Source organism: Paroedura picta, chromosome 6, assembly GCF_049243985.1.
Source record: "Paroedura picta isolate Pp20150507F chromosome 6, Ppicta_v3.0, whole genome shotgun sequence".
Lineage (NCBI taxonomy): Eukaryota > Metazoa > Chordata > Lepidosauria > Squamata > Gekkonidae > Paroedura > Paroedura picta.
The window spans coordinates 79,222,235-79,239,880 of NC_135374.1; the positions used below are offsets into that span (position 1 = coordinate 79,222,235).

A 17,646-nucleotide genomic window follows, 5' to 3' on the forward strand; every position below is an offset into this window, starting at 1 on the left:
TGAAGCATTTAATGTCTATAAGTATTTTTATATAGATGAGCAAAAAGCAGTAGTAGACTACATGCTCAGCATGTTGGAGGTCCCAAAACCAGTAACTAACATCTGCAGTTAAGAGTTACAAGATCTCATTCTGAGGTAGGAGACTTGTTGCCACCCATAGAAGTAGACATTATGAACTGGATGAGCCAATGTAGGACTATAAGCTTTCAGGTAGGACTTGGAGTTCTTCAGGAATTACAACTCATCGCCAGGCTATAGAGATCATGTTCCTTAGGAGGTACTTGCAGCTTCAAAGAGTGAACTGTATTTCCTTTCCTCTCTTACTCTACCCTCCCAAAGCATCACCCCAAATCTCCAGGAACTTTCCAATCCAAAGTTCCAACCCATAATACATAGAACTGCTACACATGCGTTAAACAGCCAGCTAACTTCTGCAGCTCTGTCTAGACCCAGAAAAAATCTAGAATCCTCTTTGCAAAGTGATGTGACAAATATAACAGTACTCACATAGCATTTCAAAATTAACAGGCCTATACATTCACTTTTGAAAGTCTGGCAGCACAAATTAATGTTTGTCACAAAATATACCCATTATAAAATAAATACAAGGACCTGTTTGTGTTTGATGGTGTATTATCTTCAACCAAGTTAGTACAAATGAAGAGAAAAAAAAACATGCTTAGAATGTTACTTTCTTAATACAGAGCACCTTTCATTCATAAAACATGGCTGTGGCACATTGGAAGCCACTTCTAGTTAGAAGAAGTTTCTATTAATATATGTCTGAACTACACAGTTTCAGGGCTTATTTGCTGTCCTGGCCTTTTGGTTGTACTATCAGTGTGCTTATGGCAACATTCCCATGCATCTTTGCTTGAGAAAAATGCCATGAAAACTGGTAAAACTTGATGCAGTACATTGCAGACCTTCTTTCAGAGTACAACCTCCTTGCACAAGCGCTATGGGGTTAGCCTTAAGGGGAAACTGTCATATGACTAGACAAATACACAAACCAACAAATGTATGTGGAAGGTCAAAAAACAGAGGATTTATTAATAGAATGATATTCTCAACTAAATGAGAGCCAGAATAGAGTTCTCTAAATTCACTGAAAATTATCTCTCTGGTTCAGTTGATTCTGGTGAATCATTGAGGCCTCTTTGCAGAAGCCCACAGCTTTCAGTTATGCCCTTTGGGGGATTAAATTAATAACACATTATTCTACTCCTCATCCATACACCAAAGAAAGTGTACCTGAGTAAACACATTTAAGGCTGGGATTTTAGTTGTATTTCAAGTTGTATTTAGTTGTATTTCAACTCATCCAGCCCATGGGCTGGATTCCGCTTCTTAATTTCTGTTGTGAATGTAAGATTTTTCTTCTTCTTGGCTTAGTTTTTTAAATAACTTACATACAAATTATCTTCCTTTTTAGTTATATCTAAAACCTGGCAAATCTGCCGTTTAAAGATACTGCTGCCCATACTGTAAGCAGATGTGTTGCTGCCTTTGATCTTAATTTTACAGATTGCTCTGAATTGCCAAGAAACAACAGCTGCATAATTCATACATCACTTTAATACATTCCCAGTAAAATCTCAGGGAAGACAAATTTAGGTTATTTAGGTACTAGCATTAGAAAATATAACAGAAGGGTTTTTTAAATTACAAATGCTGCTTGGATTTTTTTTACTTGTTTGTAATTTGTAAATTTTAAAAGTTACATTGGTCTGCATCCAGACTAAATTGCCAATTGTAGTAGGCAATTTCCCGCCTTCATCTGTCATTCCTCCGTGTCTGCTGTTCCTCACGAGCCATGTTTTGTAGAGAGCAGTAGGCTAAAGTTTTAGGGGAGAGGCAGAAAATGTTCCTTCAGCCAGTGGGAAATTTAATTTGGATCCAAACCAGTGACTAGAGTAGGCATTTGGTTTTAAAAATGGTTTCTATGCCAGTGGTGTCATGGCCACACTGAGAACATTGCTGGTGCATGGCAGACTGCTAGGGTTGCTGGGTTCCCCTGGCCAACAACAGGGAATGGTGGGGTTGCCAAATGCAGGTTCAGAAAAGTGCTGGAGATTTCGAGATGAAGCCTGGGGAGGATAGGGACCTCAGTAGGATATAATTCCATAGAATCCACCTTCCAAAGTATCCATTTTCTCTAAGGGAACTAATATCTGTAATCTGGAAATGAACTGTAATTCCAGGGAATCCCCAGGTCCCACCTGGAGCCTGGCATCCCTTTAAGACTCCTTTGGAGTTTTTTAAGGGCACGTACTAAAAGGCACTTATTTTTAGGAATAATATGGAAGCCACTTATAGTTCATTGTATACATAGACAATGACAGGATAAGTGTACTTTAATTATGTGTACACATTCAGAAAAGCTGTGGCGATTCCTTGGTGTGTGAATGAGTGAATCAAACTAGATGTGTGCTTATTGCATTTGTAAATATATATTGAGGTTCATGTTTTTCACACACATAAAAGGGACTTCTTGAGTAATCCATGTTCCTAAACCAGGAACACAGTTTAATTTTTTACTGAACGAATTGGGAAGCCACACATTATACAAAAATTCACAGTCAATTGTTTTAATACTTGAGCTCAATATTAAGTGAGCTATATCTCTGTTTTATGATGCTTGAAAATCCCACTTCCTGAAGAGAAAGACAAATTGATCAGCCTCTTACTCCCTGTAAAGGAAATCTCACACACCATTGTTTCTGGGTAGATATTTATTGTTATACAGCAGGGTTAGTCAAACTGTGGTCCTCCAGATGTCCATGGACTACAATTCCCATGAGCCCCTGCCAGCTGTCCATGACTACCCCTGTTATACAGTATGGATTAATTTGAAACTCAAATACGTTGGCCACCTCATGAGCAGGAAGGACTCCCTGGAGAAGAGCTGAGAGGGCAAAAGAAGAGGACGACAGAGAATGAGGTGGCTGGATGGAGTCACTGAAGCAGTCAGTGCGAACTAAAATGGACTCTGGGGAATTACAGAGGACAGGAAGGCCTGGAGGATCATTGTCCATGGGGTCACCTAACAACAACAACATGGATTAATTTCTTGCAGTTGTTATGTGGGACCCAGCAGAAGGGGTCTCCATCTCTATCTGCTATCCCTTTCAGTTAATTTATCAAAGGTTTCTAAATAGATACAGGGAGAAATGTTAAATTATTAGTAATCCTTGGCATCTTTTCTTCATCCCTTTATGTGAGCAGTGGGTCAGTGACACAGCACACATGTTCAGGTTCAGACATCGGCAACTCAGGCAGCAGGTGCTGAGAAAGCCTATGTTTCAGGACTTGGAAGGACTTAAGGAGACAATACTGAGCTATATGTACAAAGGCAGTATGATATGTTCATTTAACTAAGCCTACAAAAATGATAATTCACATGATTCGTGATCTGGAGTTCTTCTCTGGTGGCTGCCAAAGCCAGCCAGTCTTAAATTAGAATTACAGTTCTGTTTGGGGCAGTAAAATATCAAAATAGGTTCCTGAATTGGATAAAATCAGATTAACAGAAGGTATTTAAAATAAGTGGAAACATTCTTTACAGTTATTCATAAATGAATTTCTATACTTGGTGGAACACAGTTTGGACTTTAGATTCACATATGTCCCCATAAAGTAAGTTACATAACATTGTGATTAGTGCATAGACCATATACATATAAACATGAGGTTTATAAGTTAATCAAAAGTGGTAGACAGATGTGTAGTCAGGGGTTTCACACTGAGCAAATTTCATAAATATTCATGCATCCTCTTTTGCTTATGAACTGTGTGAGTTCTCTAGGACTATCTATATACTCTGCAGTTCACATTAGTTGGAGAAGAGATTTTCAACAAGCCGGAGGATCAGTCCTATAAAGCTGATATATATGCTCGGTCAACTTTTCAATAAACACTTCACTGCTGTTTTAATGCTGCCCATAGAAATACAAGTTATGCATTGACATGTTAATACTGATTTACTGAAACCCTTAGGGCAGAATTGTACATTGAGCTAGACATGCAAGAGAACCACAGTCCTTGTGTCTATGGATTGTTGGATCAAAGCTATTATAAGAATCACAAGGCTGACATTTAAAATATGGCATCCCTGTATCAATTTCTTCTTTCCACTTTAAAACAGTACATTTACACCTATTTTTGGCACTACTGTATTGTACCCTTCCTACACTACTGTTCATTCCCCTTAATAATTGGTTTTCATTGATACAAAATCAGTGGGAGGGAAAGAGTAACCATGGAGCTGGCATTTTTAGGAACAGCCATGTGTAAGTCAGCTGTTTCTCAGGCTAGCAGAAACCAGCATATCAATGTAAATCCACTTTTTGCTGAGACAGATCAACATTCTACTGTGAATATCTATGCCCCTCCCCCGGTGACAAAAAACACCTTATCCCATCCTGGGATAAATTTATCAGCAATGATGAACCTTCTGGCTGACGATGACACATTATTGTTTTGTTGGTGCTTCTGATTTATTAATTGGTTTTCATTGTTAATGTACTGGTTATATTTATTGTTTTTACTGTTTTAACTCTATGGACTATTATGTATTTACACCGCCCCGAGCCACTCTCAGAAGGGCGATCTAGAAATTTAAATGATGATGATGGTGATGTAGATAGACCCAATGGAAATACTTGCATCAGAGATATCAGAGATAAAATTATAATTTTTGTCAGAAAAATTATGAATTTGGACATTGTGAACATATTTCTTTCCCCCTTTTTATGGAGCTCCATGGGGGGCATTTTACAGGTTTTAGGAATTTATGAAAGGCTTGTATTATTTAGTCAATAGCATGAAGTTGTTTCAGTCTGTTGCACAGCAACATAATCAGAACACAGCTGTGGAAAAATCTGGAACAATTAGCGGAGAGGAGCGGGAGGGAATCTGTTTTCCTGTAGATGATTTATATGCCAGTATTTCATCCAATGTTTTCTAAAGCTAGATTTTAAAAAAATCATGAATGGTTTTACAACATTGGGTTATCCCCCCCCCTTGAGAATCATTCTTAAATTATACAGAACAGGAAAGACATTTTAATATATCCCTTTGACTCAAATATTGCGTCTGTTGTTTTCACTTTATAATGGAAACATTCCGCTTTAAATTTGGCTATTTAAAAATGCCTCAGGCTGGAATACAAGGTCTAGTTTAAAACTGATGCGTTTATTTTATATCCAAATTATGTAAACACTCAAAAACAAGAGAAGGGAGGTTATTCTGATAATGCTGTCCTGAACCAAGAAGCCTGGCTGAGCCTGGCAAATCTTCGTATTGGTGTAACATTAGCAGAGCAAGAAAGATAGCAGGACTTGTGAGTGGCATGAGGAGGAACCTTGTAGATCTTTCTTTTTTCTTGTCTGCTGGCCAAATTAAAAATCCCAGAAGAAAAGTAGAATGTGTGAGAGTGAAACAGAGAAGGGGAAAGAGTAGAAAAACAGGATTTCATTACAAATAATGAAAATGCCAATACTTAGAAAGACTTCAGCTAGTTCAACAAAGAGTTCTTTAAAGTTTTGTAGCTAAGTATATCTCCCTTCTGTTTTCCATGAAATGGGCTTAGGAGGGAAAACTCCTCCTTTGTGGTTTAGCAAAAATTAGAACTATGCCGTCAGGGTGCTGCCTGAGAGAAACTATTAAGCAATAAGAAGGCTTTGTTCACTGCAATAAAAATAATGCACACTGTGTTTTCATTATGTGGCAAAGTGCCAGCTGCTTTGGTTTCTCATTCATAAACTGAAATTTGGGAATTCTTCGATCCAATCTCAGGCAAATTGAGAAACTGAAACAGCAGTTTACAGGAAGGTTTAAGTAATAATCCTGATAACCGATCAGGTTGATCAGAACATTTACTAATAGTCCTTTTCTCTACACTCTGACATATACAATTTGGACTTCAGAATTTGTTTTGGAGGCACATTGAATACACTGTACTGAGAACTACCAAATTAAAAAGTTAGATGACCATTACAGTACAGTTCACAGAAGCATGCTTAGCTTTCTCCTTTGAAGCAAAACAAAAAGCCACAGGTTCTGTAGCTGGGTTTGGGAAAACACCACTCAGAAAGTTTATTTTAAGGCAAGATCAAACTACAGGTTGAAAAATCAATTGAAGGAAGAAATCAGGGCTTAGGTTAACTAAAGATGTTTTATTTACCTAGTGAACTAATACCTTTTATGAGTGTGCATAGGTCAAAGAAAGTTTCTTACCACGTTAATAGAAAACAAGAAACTTTCAATATATATCATACATAACAAAGTGAGTCTATAATTCTCTTAGTGAATTCATGGGTTGATTAAATCATCTTAACACAGCCCGCGGCAGCGCGGACTAAATAAAAGGGTAAGGCCTTGGGAGGCAGGATGTGTCCGTGATGAGGAAGGGTGCCGATTGGCCCCTTCCTCCGGACAGACTCTTGGAGGGACCAATCGGCAGGCGCAAAGCGCCTGCTGATTGGTCCCTCCAATTCCCGCCGCGTGGCTCACAGTTGCTCGTTTGCCGGCGGCCTGACGCGGCGAGAGTCGCAAAGCGCCTCTCACCACATCAGTCCACCACCCTAGGGAGCCCCTGGCAGTCGCGCAGAGCGCGGCGGCCGGGGGCTCCCTGCCCGGCGGCCTGACGCAGTGAGAGGCACAAAGCGCCTCTTGCTGCATCAGTCCGCCAAACAAGGGAGCCCCCGTCAGCCGCGCTCTGCCTTGGCCGGCAGCCTCTTCCCAGCTGGCCTCTGTCATGAAGGAATGGACGAGGGGTGGTCAGGGCACCGAGAGAGGCCGAGACACAAACACGGAGACACCCGCCGACCCACCCTCACACAGAAGAGCTCCATGGAACGCAAGGTAGGCCGTGCCGCCGGGACATGCCCCACAGCCCAAGCCGCCCCACCGCGCCTCCCCAGCCCCACTAGCGCCCACTGCATTAAGCCTGCAGCGGGCTTATTTACTAGTATTTTATAATAATTAACACTGGGGGTATCATGACACTGAAGTGATCCTAAGCAACTGAACACAAAGACAATTGGGCCTTCACCCATTTTTACTGCTACTATATGTTAAAAAAATATACCAAATAACTGTAGTATTGGAGAAGTTTTGTCATGTGTAAGAGCACCATAAGTCTTTTTGCTTTACATGAAACAGTATAAATACTCAATAGTACAACTGTGCAATTTATTAATGTATTTTATTCTACAGGCCAGCTCTGCCTCATATTTTTACATTTTTTATAATCTGAGGAATGCAGAGCAGCTTCTGACACTACGATACGATAACATTTATTGTGTTTAGCCAAAGGCCATTACAAAACATAATTAAAAACAATATGGTACAAATATGGATAAAACAATATTTCTCCAATATTGCGTACATAAAATTGTAGATGAGGGCTACTGAGTTACAATTTAAAAGAAACATGGTGTATCAAGGTGGGGACACCTGTAAAACAGCTTTGGCTCGGATCTTCCTGGCGGCCAGAGCGAAAAGTGCCACCCTATATGAAATATAGGGGTTGACATCTGATAACAGATAGGCGACTTTATCAAAATCAGAAGTGGGGTGTGAGTTTGGTAGTAACTTGGCAAGGAATTTTCCCCTGGTTTCAGAGTACAGGGGACAAGCCAAAACAGTGGGGTAGGTCCTCCACAGATGTATTTCCACATATACACAGGTGTTGTACTGTGGGTATTTGGAGATATCGTCCGAAGAGGGCGGGGAGGATGAAGTAAAGGGCCGGGGGGGGGGGGAGAAGGCGTCCTTAGCGGCCCACCTCCAATTAGTCGATGGACCACATGTGGTCCGCAGCCCACAGGTTGGGGATCGCTACTCTAGAGTGGTCTTTTTTTATTGTTTTATACCATGGGGCTGATTGTGATAGCAGAATTAAAGAGTGATCAATCAATGAATCAGCTTTGAGCACCCAATCACGTACATCAGAGGTATTGGCTGATTTATGCAGTAGGTTGTCTGGTATGGTATAGTGTGAAAGAATGGAGCTAAAGAAGTCAGACCAAGTCCTGTCTTTGCTCAATAAGATCTTAAAACTTTGATGGCTTAAAGAATCTGATTTGGTTGTTGTGTCTTTCTTCCAATATGGGGTTTTAATGGGGATTTGTGATATTGTTACCCGCCACGAGCCGCAAGGGAGTGGCGGGATATAAATCTAATAATAATAATAATAATAATAATAATAATAATAATAATAATTTCAGAATAGCTAAGTGGGCTTTGAGTGAGGGGAAACCAAGCTCTGCCCTCATCAGGGCTGCGTGAGACCCTTTTGGAAGAGCCAGGAAACGTCTGAATAAAAAGTTCTGAATGGGCTCCAAGCTGTTGGTTATTAGTTATTGGTTGATATTCTTATCAAGTATCTTCTCACACAACAAACCTGTGAGGTAGGTTATGCTAAAAGAGATTGAGTGACCCAAAGTCAACAAATGAATATTCATGACAGAGTAGGGATTTGAACCTGGATCTTTCAAATGCTATTCTAACCAGTACACCAAACTGGGTAAACAAAAATTTCATCTCTTAGATAATTCGAAATGGTTATTTCTAGATTGCTCCAATATTTAGCGCTAGGGAGCAGTACATGTGACAGGATTATTGTTATCAATTATTTAATATTTATATATCTGTGAGCTAATAGATTCAAATTTCATGAGGCAGTTGAAAAAGAGCAGTTAATCTGCAAATTGCTAGTGTCCATGGAGAACATGACAACCAGTTTAAACAATAGGCTTTCTAATAGGTTTTTCTAGATCAGGTTTTCTCAACCAGGGTTTCCCAAATGGGTGGGAGTTAATTTTTAATATATTTTTAAAACTTGTTAAACATTTAACAGGTGACATGACCATAGGTGGTCATGTCAACCTACCCTTCCTCCCAAAATGGCCAATGAAGGGCCTGGAAGGGGTGGAAAAGGGAGGGCCTTCTCAGCCATATTCTGCACAGTCGTGGCACTTCTGGTGTTTCCCAAAGTCTAAAGAATGTTTCAGGGGGTTCTTAATGATTAAAAAGTTGAGAAAGACTGTTCTAGACTAACAGGATAAAGTTTCAGAAAACAGTAATTATCAGAGCATTTTTCCCCAGCCAGTCTGAGTGTCAAAATTCTTCTGCCAAGGTTCATCAGAAGGAGTCTACCTTCCAAGAACCTGTCACTTTCTGGGTGTCAGATTCCAGCTAATGTGTGGGTTGACCATTTCATTGCCATTTGCATTCACAGGGATTTGATGGTTGATACTTGAAATAAAATGCAACATTTCCATTGGTGTTGGGAGATCTCCTTTCCACCCTGTTGATGCCTGCTATGGCTCAGTAGGGCAGCAGAAGGAAAACGGGCAAAATGAGGGAAGTCAATGTTCCCAGAATGACACAACTTCTACTGCAACCTGGACATTACATCACTACACTGAATGATACTCTAGTATTTGCCTAAAACTCTGTGTTTAAATGCTAGAGTGTTTGTTATGTATGCAGTGCAACAGTGATTGAGAGCTTGGATCCTAATGCTAGTTCCGGGATTGCGTAAATACCTTTGGCTTGCTCACAAGATCTGGCCTGCTTTCGTTGTCATAATTGCCCAATCAGGAGGGTTCTGCTTAGGGAGAATCACAGGCTTTGGCAGGAACCTCTGAAGTGTATAAGTTTGGGTGGTGCGTTTTTGGTTAGTTCAATTGTGTGTGATCAATAAAGAGCTGATGTTTTGGCACGTGAACAATTCCACTACTTATTAAATGTACTATTCCACAGCATAATTCCCTGCCTCTCCCACCAGTTGCCAGGACACGCCTCTAAAGTCTAAACACTAAGAACAGTAAATGAAAACTCCTCTGGCCAGAATGCAGTGATTTAGCTCTTATTGGGAACATTGTATACTGTGAATGAACTATGTTAGTACTCCATAACCAAGGTCAACTATAAAGAATGTATAAAATTAATGAATTAATTACTTCATTTAGATAAATTAACAAATCAAAAGATGAAGACTGAATATGGCATGTTTTGCAAGATCTTTGATGTAGCAAATGAGGACAACAAACAGTCCTGAGAAATTATTCTTAATACCTATATTTACACTTATAATAATAATAATATTTATTTCCCGCCTCTCCCCGCAGGCTCGAGGTGGGTGACAACAATCTCAACCCCATTAAAACCCATTTAAACCCCATTAAAACTTGAATACCAACATGGCGGCAAAAAACCCCATCCCTCCCCATACTAATATCAGAGATAATATCAGAGACAATGTACACTTCCTAACTCCTGGGGGGGGGGTGATGTCCCAAGTTCGCTGACCCCAGCCTCAACCATAGACCTGGTGGAAGAGCTCCGTTTTGCAGGCCCTGCAAAAAGCTGACAAATCCCGCAGGGCCTGCAGCTCACTCGAGAGCTCATTCCACCAGGTAGGGGCCAGGACTGAAAAGGCCCTGGCGCTAGTCGAGGCTAGGTGCACTTCCTTAGGGCCGGGAATGATCAATAGGTCCTCACCTGCAGAGCGTAAAGCTCTGTGGGGAGCATAGGGCGGCAGGCGATACCTCAGGTATGTGGGTCCCAACTCACATATGGCCTTAAAGGTTAGAACCAGAACCTTGAACCGGATCCGGGCAGCTATTGGTAGCCAATGCAGCTACCTCAGCACAGGCTGGATATGGGCCCTCCAAGGTGTGCCAGTGAGAACCCTAGCAGCTGCATTTTGCACCAGCTGAAGTTTCTGGGTCAGGGACAAGGATAGGCCAGCGTGGAGCAAGTTATAGAAATCTAATCTGGAGGATCACTGTGGCCAGGTGGTCAGGGGCGCTAGTAGCCGGGCCTGGCGAAGATGGAAGAACACCTGACTTGCTACTCTCTTGACCTGTGCCTCCTTAGTCAGGGAGGCATCAATGGTAACACCCAGGTTCCTAGCTTGGGGCATGGTGGTGAGTTGTGCCCCTGCCAGGGTGGGTAAGCACGCTGCCTGTTCCTACCCCCTGCCTCCCAGCCACAGGACCTCCGTCTTGGAGGGGTTAAGTTTTCCCTTCCTCATCTCCCTTAAGCATTTAATTATGAACCAATGGGATGAAATTAATCCAAAAGAAATTCTGCCTCAACATCCGGAAGAAGTTCCTGTCAGTTAGAGCAGTTTCTCAGTGGAACAGGCTTCCTTGGGAGGTGGTGGGTTCTCCATCTTTGGGAATTTTTAAACAGAGGCTGGATAGCTGACAGCCATCTGGCTGATTCTGTGAAGGCTTAAGGGGGTGGCAGGTTACAGTGGATGAGCGATAGGGTTGTGAGTGTCCTGCATAGTGCAGGGGGTTGGACTAGATGACCCATAAGGTCCCTTCCAACTCTATGATTCTATGATTCTACTTCTATCATATTCAGCTTTATCATTTTTTCCTAAACTAAAACGCCCTTCACTGCGAGGGGAGTTGTTTTGGGTTTTTTTAGTGCTTAAGGGACTACAGTTAGAATGAAGAGGCAGCAATTTAATGTTCTATGCATGAAATCTCCTTGTGGTTCTCGTGATCTAAGCTTGAGGTTCCAAAAGTAGGTGAGACACCTTCCCAGGGACGGTGGCAGGATCCAGGAATGTGGTGAGGAATTTGGGAGGAGTAGGAAGGTGGTGAGGAATTTGGAGGTAGAATGGGGTAGCAGTCTGACTCTTCCTGCTGCGTTTTTCTAGCAAGAGATGTTCCAAAGACAGGCTTGCCTGTCTCTGGGTAGTAGCGATCCTGGACTTCCCATCCCAGTGCTAACTTGACCAACTCTGCTTAACTTCCTGAAAAAAAGGACAGCTTCAGAAGGTGGGCTGGATGGAATCAAATTCCTGCTGAGCTCTTTCCCCTCCTCAGACTCTGTCCTTCCCAGGCTCCACCCCAGATCTCCAGGAATTTCTTAACCCAGTGTTGGCAACCCTTCCCCCCAAAGTATCCATCTTTGGGAGGCTGGAAAAGACTTATCTGGCTTGCTCCTGGCCATGGGATTTTCCATTGCTTCTTTCTTTCTTTCTTTCTTTTCCCATCTGTATTGTGCCTGTGTAAAAATAGTTATTGTGTCTGTGTAAAAATAGTTGACAAAAAGGAGAAAGATGGTTACTAGGCTGGGTGGAATAGAAATATAGGCAGAAAGGGAAAATATAGAAGTTAACACTCATGAAGGAAGTTGGTATATGGGGGGAAAAAACATATCCACACTGCTTCCTCATTTCCTGCTCTTGGCAGTATTAACATCCACTCCCTGTTCCTGGAATTTGCAGGTGGTATCTGTGGGGGTATTTCAACTAAAATATGGGGTATCTGCCATCTGAAGCTGCCATTTTTTCCCAGGGAAAAGTCTGGAGATCAGTTGTAATTCCAAGAAAACTTCATGTTCCACATATAGGTTGGCAACTGTACCTGCTCCTAGTCTTCAACTCTATTTATTATTAATTTGTTTCCTTTCCTAAATGGGGACCCAAATCAGCTACATCATTCTCTCCTCTTTAATTTTATCCTCACAATAATCCTGTGAGGCAACAGTGGCTGAATATGTACAAATTATCCAGGATCACAGAGCAAGCATCCATGGCAGAGTGTTTTAAGTTTTAGGATCTGTTTTACATTTTACTACAATTAATGACCATACTGTTTTTGGTCTCTTATGATTCTGTTTATATATAACCTGGTCCAAACGACTGTAATAAAGTTTGACTGACTGAGTGTAAATTTCAGCTTGAGTCTCCCCAAAACTAGTCCAGTATTACTATACAACATTATATTTCATGCAGTGGCTACTGTTGAACTGTAGCAAGCTTCTGGGCCTAGCTAAATCATGCAAGTCACATTTCAGGGCCTTTTCGCACAGGGATCTTTGTTGCAAATTGTTTGCGGAATGAAAAATCGCCATTTAAAATAGTGGAATTCGTCGTTATGCATACCTGCCTTTGTAGTGGAATCAGTTGCGTTTTTTAGCGTTTCCCACAGGCTTCCGGTTTCGGCAGAAATCGCTAGAAAGGAAGCGCTATTGCCAAGCTCGTCCCGCCCCTGGCCGTCAAGCAGCCAATGGGCAGCCGTTAGCATGCTCCCAAACAGCCCCTTTCCCTTTAAGAAAGGTTTTTTAAAAAAAAAAAACGACCCATAGCAATGAATCTAGGTAGATTCGTTGCTACGGAGAGACCCATCCAGCTGCCTAATGTGAGCTGTCGTTTGATTGTATGATCATTTGCACGCTGCCTCGAGTGATTAAAAAAAAAATCCCCCCCCCCTCTCACGGGCACGATTTTCGGCTGAATTTATTTGTAAAAAATAAAGGGACTTTATTTCAGCAAACGGGCTTTTCAGTGGTTTGTGCTTAGTGACTAAAGGTGAAGGACTGAAGCCAGGGAAGCCTCTAAACAGAAAGAGGCTCGCCGGTGCGTTTATCCCCGCTCGCTCGGAGAAAAAAAAATGGCGATCGCTTCGCCGGAAGTTTGGAGGAGAGAGCCAGGGGGAGGGACTTTGAAGAACCAGCAACAATGGTAACGCACAGATCTTTAGCGCTACTGTTGCAGATTGGTTGCAGGAGTGTATCGCTATCCGGAGGGTGAATCCACTTTTCTGGATTCCCCTGAAAGCGCCACAACGAAGCGCTTTTTGCTGATTGGTTTCAGGATTGTTGCAGATTGTCTACGACGTCGTGGGTTATGTCAAATTAGTAGCGTTTCCAAATAGCAACCATTCTGCTACTTTGAAGCCGTGCGAAATGGCCCTTAGAGTTACCTGGTGATTGCTGCCACAGCTTGCTCCAATGAGTCCCCTCTCAAATGTCAGAACAGCCCTGGAATAGACTCTGTATGAAATTGTGATTCATGTGGAATAAGGGTACGGAGACCAAAAACAATGAAATAATGTGGGGCTGAATTTCTGTAGTTGAGAATAAATGTTTTTTTTTAAATATTAAACTTTTTAAAAGTTTGAAATAATCTCAGATAGAGGTAAAGTTGAGCAGCCTTTTTTTCAAACAAGTCTGACATACATTTTAGGTGAACGCATCCCGGCAAGAAACCAAGCTGATGGAGGAATGTGACTTGCTTATTGAAATAATTCAACAAAGACGTCAGATAATTGGGACCAAAATCAAGGAAGGAAAGGTAAGACCTTGGTGTTTTCTCAAAAAGATGAACAAAATCTTTCTGCTCTATAAATTTTCTGACTTCTTGCTTTTATGTTCTACAAAACAGCACACAAGTCCTTGAATAATCCTTGACAGCTGCTACATTTAGCAGAAAGAACTAGTGCATGCTGTCACTTCTCATTAAGTAAACATTCAGTCATCGTCTAAAACCTATGAATGTCTACAGTGTTCTTTTAAAAATATTTTTATTTCAATTTCAATTTATATACATATGAACTAAGACCATAAACTATAATCATTTGTATTTAAAATCATACATTTATAAGGAACTAAAACTTACTTTTAAATATTTCACTTCTAATTAAATAACCTTAATCTATCAATTTATCGTCATATCTGATAATATTTTTATTTATTACATCTATCAGTTTACCTTCATATCTGAAAATTTACTCTATATTTACTAGCTTCGAAGCCTGTTCCTAAGAACGGGCCTTGAAAGGGTCCCCAGGCAGCTTAAGGTGGCTTTGGGCCTCAGCTCGCAGCCAGATCAAGTGGGGCAAGCGGGGGCTGGGCAGCTTGTTAGGAGGTCTGGGACAGAGCTGCTTAGCAGCAGTCAGCAGGCCAGGAGGCCCTTGTCAGCAGGCCCAGCCTACCAGACCAAGAGGCCCTCGTTAGCAAGCCCTCCACCACAACCCTTTGCCCAGGGCTCTCTCCCCTTACCTGCTGCTGACTCCAGGCACTGAGGCATCTGAGAGCAAAGAGGCTAGAGTCCAGGGACGGAGGGCGGAAGCTGCAGGGGCAGGGCCAATCAGGGCAAAGCTGGCTGTACCCTGATTGGCCCTATTCTAACTTGGACAGCTGGACACCTCCCACCCCGAAGGCTGTTTCAGAAATATATAGAGGAACAACAATGGATAAGTATTTATTTATGATAAAGATTATTACCTTAATCTTTAAATAGAGCGTGATAAAAAGAAAATATCCAGGTTTATATTTTATTCTTGATTTTCTGCTGTATAACTGAAAAAAGACTTTCCGTTTTTCTTGAAATTTCCAAGTCTGTTATGTATAAAAGATACTTATTTTGCCATTGTCACATATTCATTTCCATTCCCTCAAATCTAGATATTTTTCTGTCTTTCATTTTGCTGGATTCAAGTGGGTAGCCATGTTGGTCTGAAGCAGCACAACAAAACAAAATCAGAGTCAGGTGGCACCTTTAAGACCAACAAAGATTTATTCAAGGTGTGAGCTTTCGAGGGCAAGCACTCTTTGTCAGACTATGAACTGACCATCATCAGTTCATAGTCTGAGGAAGAGTCCTTGCACTTGAAAGCTCACGCCTTGAATAAATCTTTGTTGGTCTTAAAGGTGCCACTGGACTCTGATTTTATTCTGTTGTTCCATTTTGCTGCAATTATTATACTTAAATAATTTTTTGTATTTTTTGCAAATGGATTTGTAAGATATTTGATAACTTTTTTATACATCACAAAGTTAAGTTTTAATATCTTTGTATGTCCCCCATATATGATGAAATGTTGCATTTGTATTCTAACATTTCCAGTACTTCTCTTAAAATACTACCTAAACCAGTTTTACCTTCGTATTTAGTTCAAGGATTATCCTATCCTATTAACTCATATTTATGTTTCTCCAAAATGTTGTGTCCATTTTATCATACAATCATTCTTACTTTAGTTCAGCATCATGTTGTAGTAACATTGTATATTTTTAGCTCTCCTATGTTTAATTGTTCAGAAATCATTTTCTTTCTTAGTCAACCTCCTTCTTTAGCTATTTGTTCTTCAATTTTAGTACTATTTGATATAATAACCATAGAATATTTATTCCTTCACCTTGAAAATTTTGTCAAGGTTTTATTTTTACTTGTTTATCCAACATAAATTATATAACCAATTTTCTTTCTTGTACTGTTATCACAATATACATCAGTTGGGGATATCAGTGGTGAAGTTGAGATGTTTATCTTTTTCTGCATTGAAACCATGTTCTTAATAGAAGACTATCTCTCAAGATAGGGCGACCATCTTGTATTTGAATTATTTTTATTAATCTCTTAATCCATATATTCCTTCTTTAATGTCAATTGTTTCCAATTTAACTTTTCTTTGATTTGGACTTGTAATCCAGTCTGCCCCCCCCCCCCCCAACTAGTGCAGCTGCCTGATGATACAATTTGATATACTAAACCTCTCCCTTTTTTCCATTCTGTAGATTCTTATTCTTGGTTCTTTCCTGTCCAAACTCTGTCAGTTTTTTAGAATATTTTCATTTACATAAATCGATAATTTTTGAAACATTTTTTTTAAAATAAGTCCTTTCTAACCATGGATTTTTAAACCTGTTCCATCTTTGGACATTTTCATTAATGTTTGCCCAAACTTTTTGATAATTATCCTGATAAAGATTATATTTTGTTATATTCACAGATAGTGTATAGGTTTTTTTTTATAACAACACATTCTGTTATTTTGTATGTCTCTTCTTCTAATTAATTAACATTAATAATATCATCCTTGTCTTGTTTTTATTAAATTTATATCCAGACTAGGTTCCAAATCTATTTATTTGGTCCATTGCTTGTTTCAAAGAAATATTTGGTATTATTTTCCAAGGGAAAAAGGCAGCTGTGTTTGGAATTAGTGAGTTTGCCCAATATATTGCACAAATATTTTAATCCAAAGAAGCTTTAATTATTCATTTAATATATTTATACACATTAATTGCTGACTTTAAAACATAGGGGTTAGGTGTGGGAAGCTGAGCATACTAACTGAAAATTTTGTGATGAAAGTGATGAAATAGTTTAATACTTGAACTCAGAATCAGTATGTTAAATATGGTATCTGAATAACTATCATACAGCCATTTTTATGCCGGCCTATTGTGTGAGGTAAGTCTCAAATATTCATTCAAGCTTTAAATTGGTTGCTTAGCTAACTGTGAAATCAGTGTGACTATGATTCTTGTTGCTTTTTAGTGCCAGACATTCAATCTTCAACTGCTAAAGGAGCTTGAAGAGTCAAACATAAACTCTCCTTGTGTGGGAAAGCTTTGACAAGAAATAAAGTCAAGGGGAGGTTAAATGGTTCACTTAGCTGTCAAGATATTCCAATTAACTTAAAATAAAAGGCCCTGAAGGCACAAGCTGACTTAAATATGTTTGAAGACCACAGTTCCCCAAGTTGTTGTTTGACAGGCCCTGAACTTCTTTATGCTATTAACAAAATACAGCTCCCTCCAGGATCTCAGATGACAACCTTCTGTATAATCTCCTTGGTTACATGTTTGCAGTGGGAACGTTCAGTCTTTCACCAAAGTTCATCCATTCAGTCAGAAAGGCCTACTCAGCACCCAGCTTTGCGTGCAGAAAAATGGGAGTTTTGTATTGACAGAGCAGGTTCTCTTCAATATGTTACATGCTTGGTAAATAAATGCTTTGGGGCTATAAGATGTTTTTAACCAATCCAAAACACTCCTTTGGCAAACACTGACCAAACTTGGAATTGGTGTCTTCTTTTT

At 40.2% G+C, this 17,646-nt stretch overlaps 1 protein-coding gene across 4 annotated transcripts in view; it reads left to right on the forward strand.

The window, feature by feature from the left end:
• MID1 (midline 1) overlaps nucleotides 1–17,646 on the forward strand; it is a 259,422-nt gene that overhangs the window by 217,752 nt on the left and 24,024 nt on the right. For all 4 annotated transcript variants that reach the window (XM_077343254.1, XM_077343255.1, XM_077343253.1 and 1 more), the window contains exon 4: nucleotides 14,006–14,113. In XM_077343254.1, coding sequence (XP_077199369.1) covers nucleotides 14,006–14,113 — 108 coding nt within the window. The remainder of the gene's footprint in view (nucleotides 1–14,005; nucleotides 14,114–17,646) is intronic.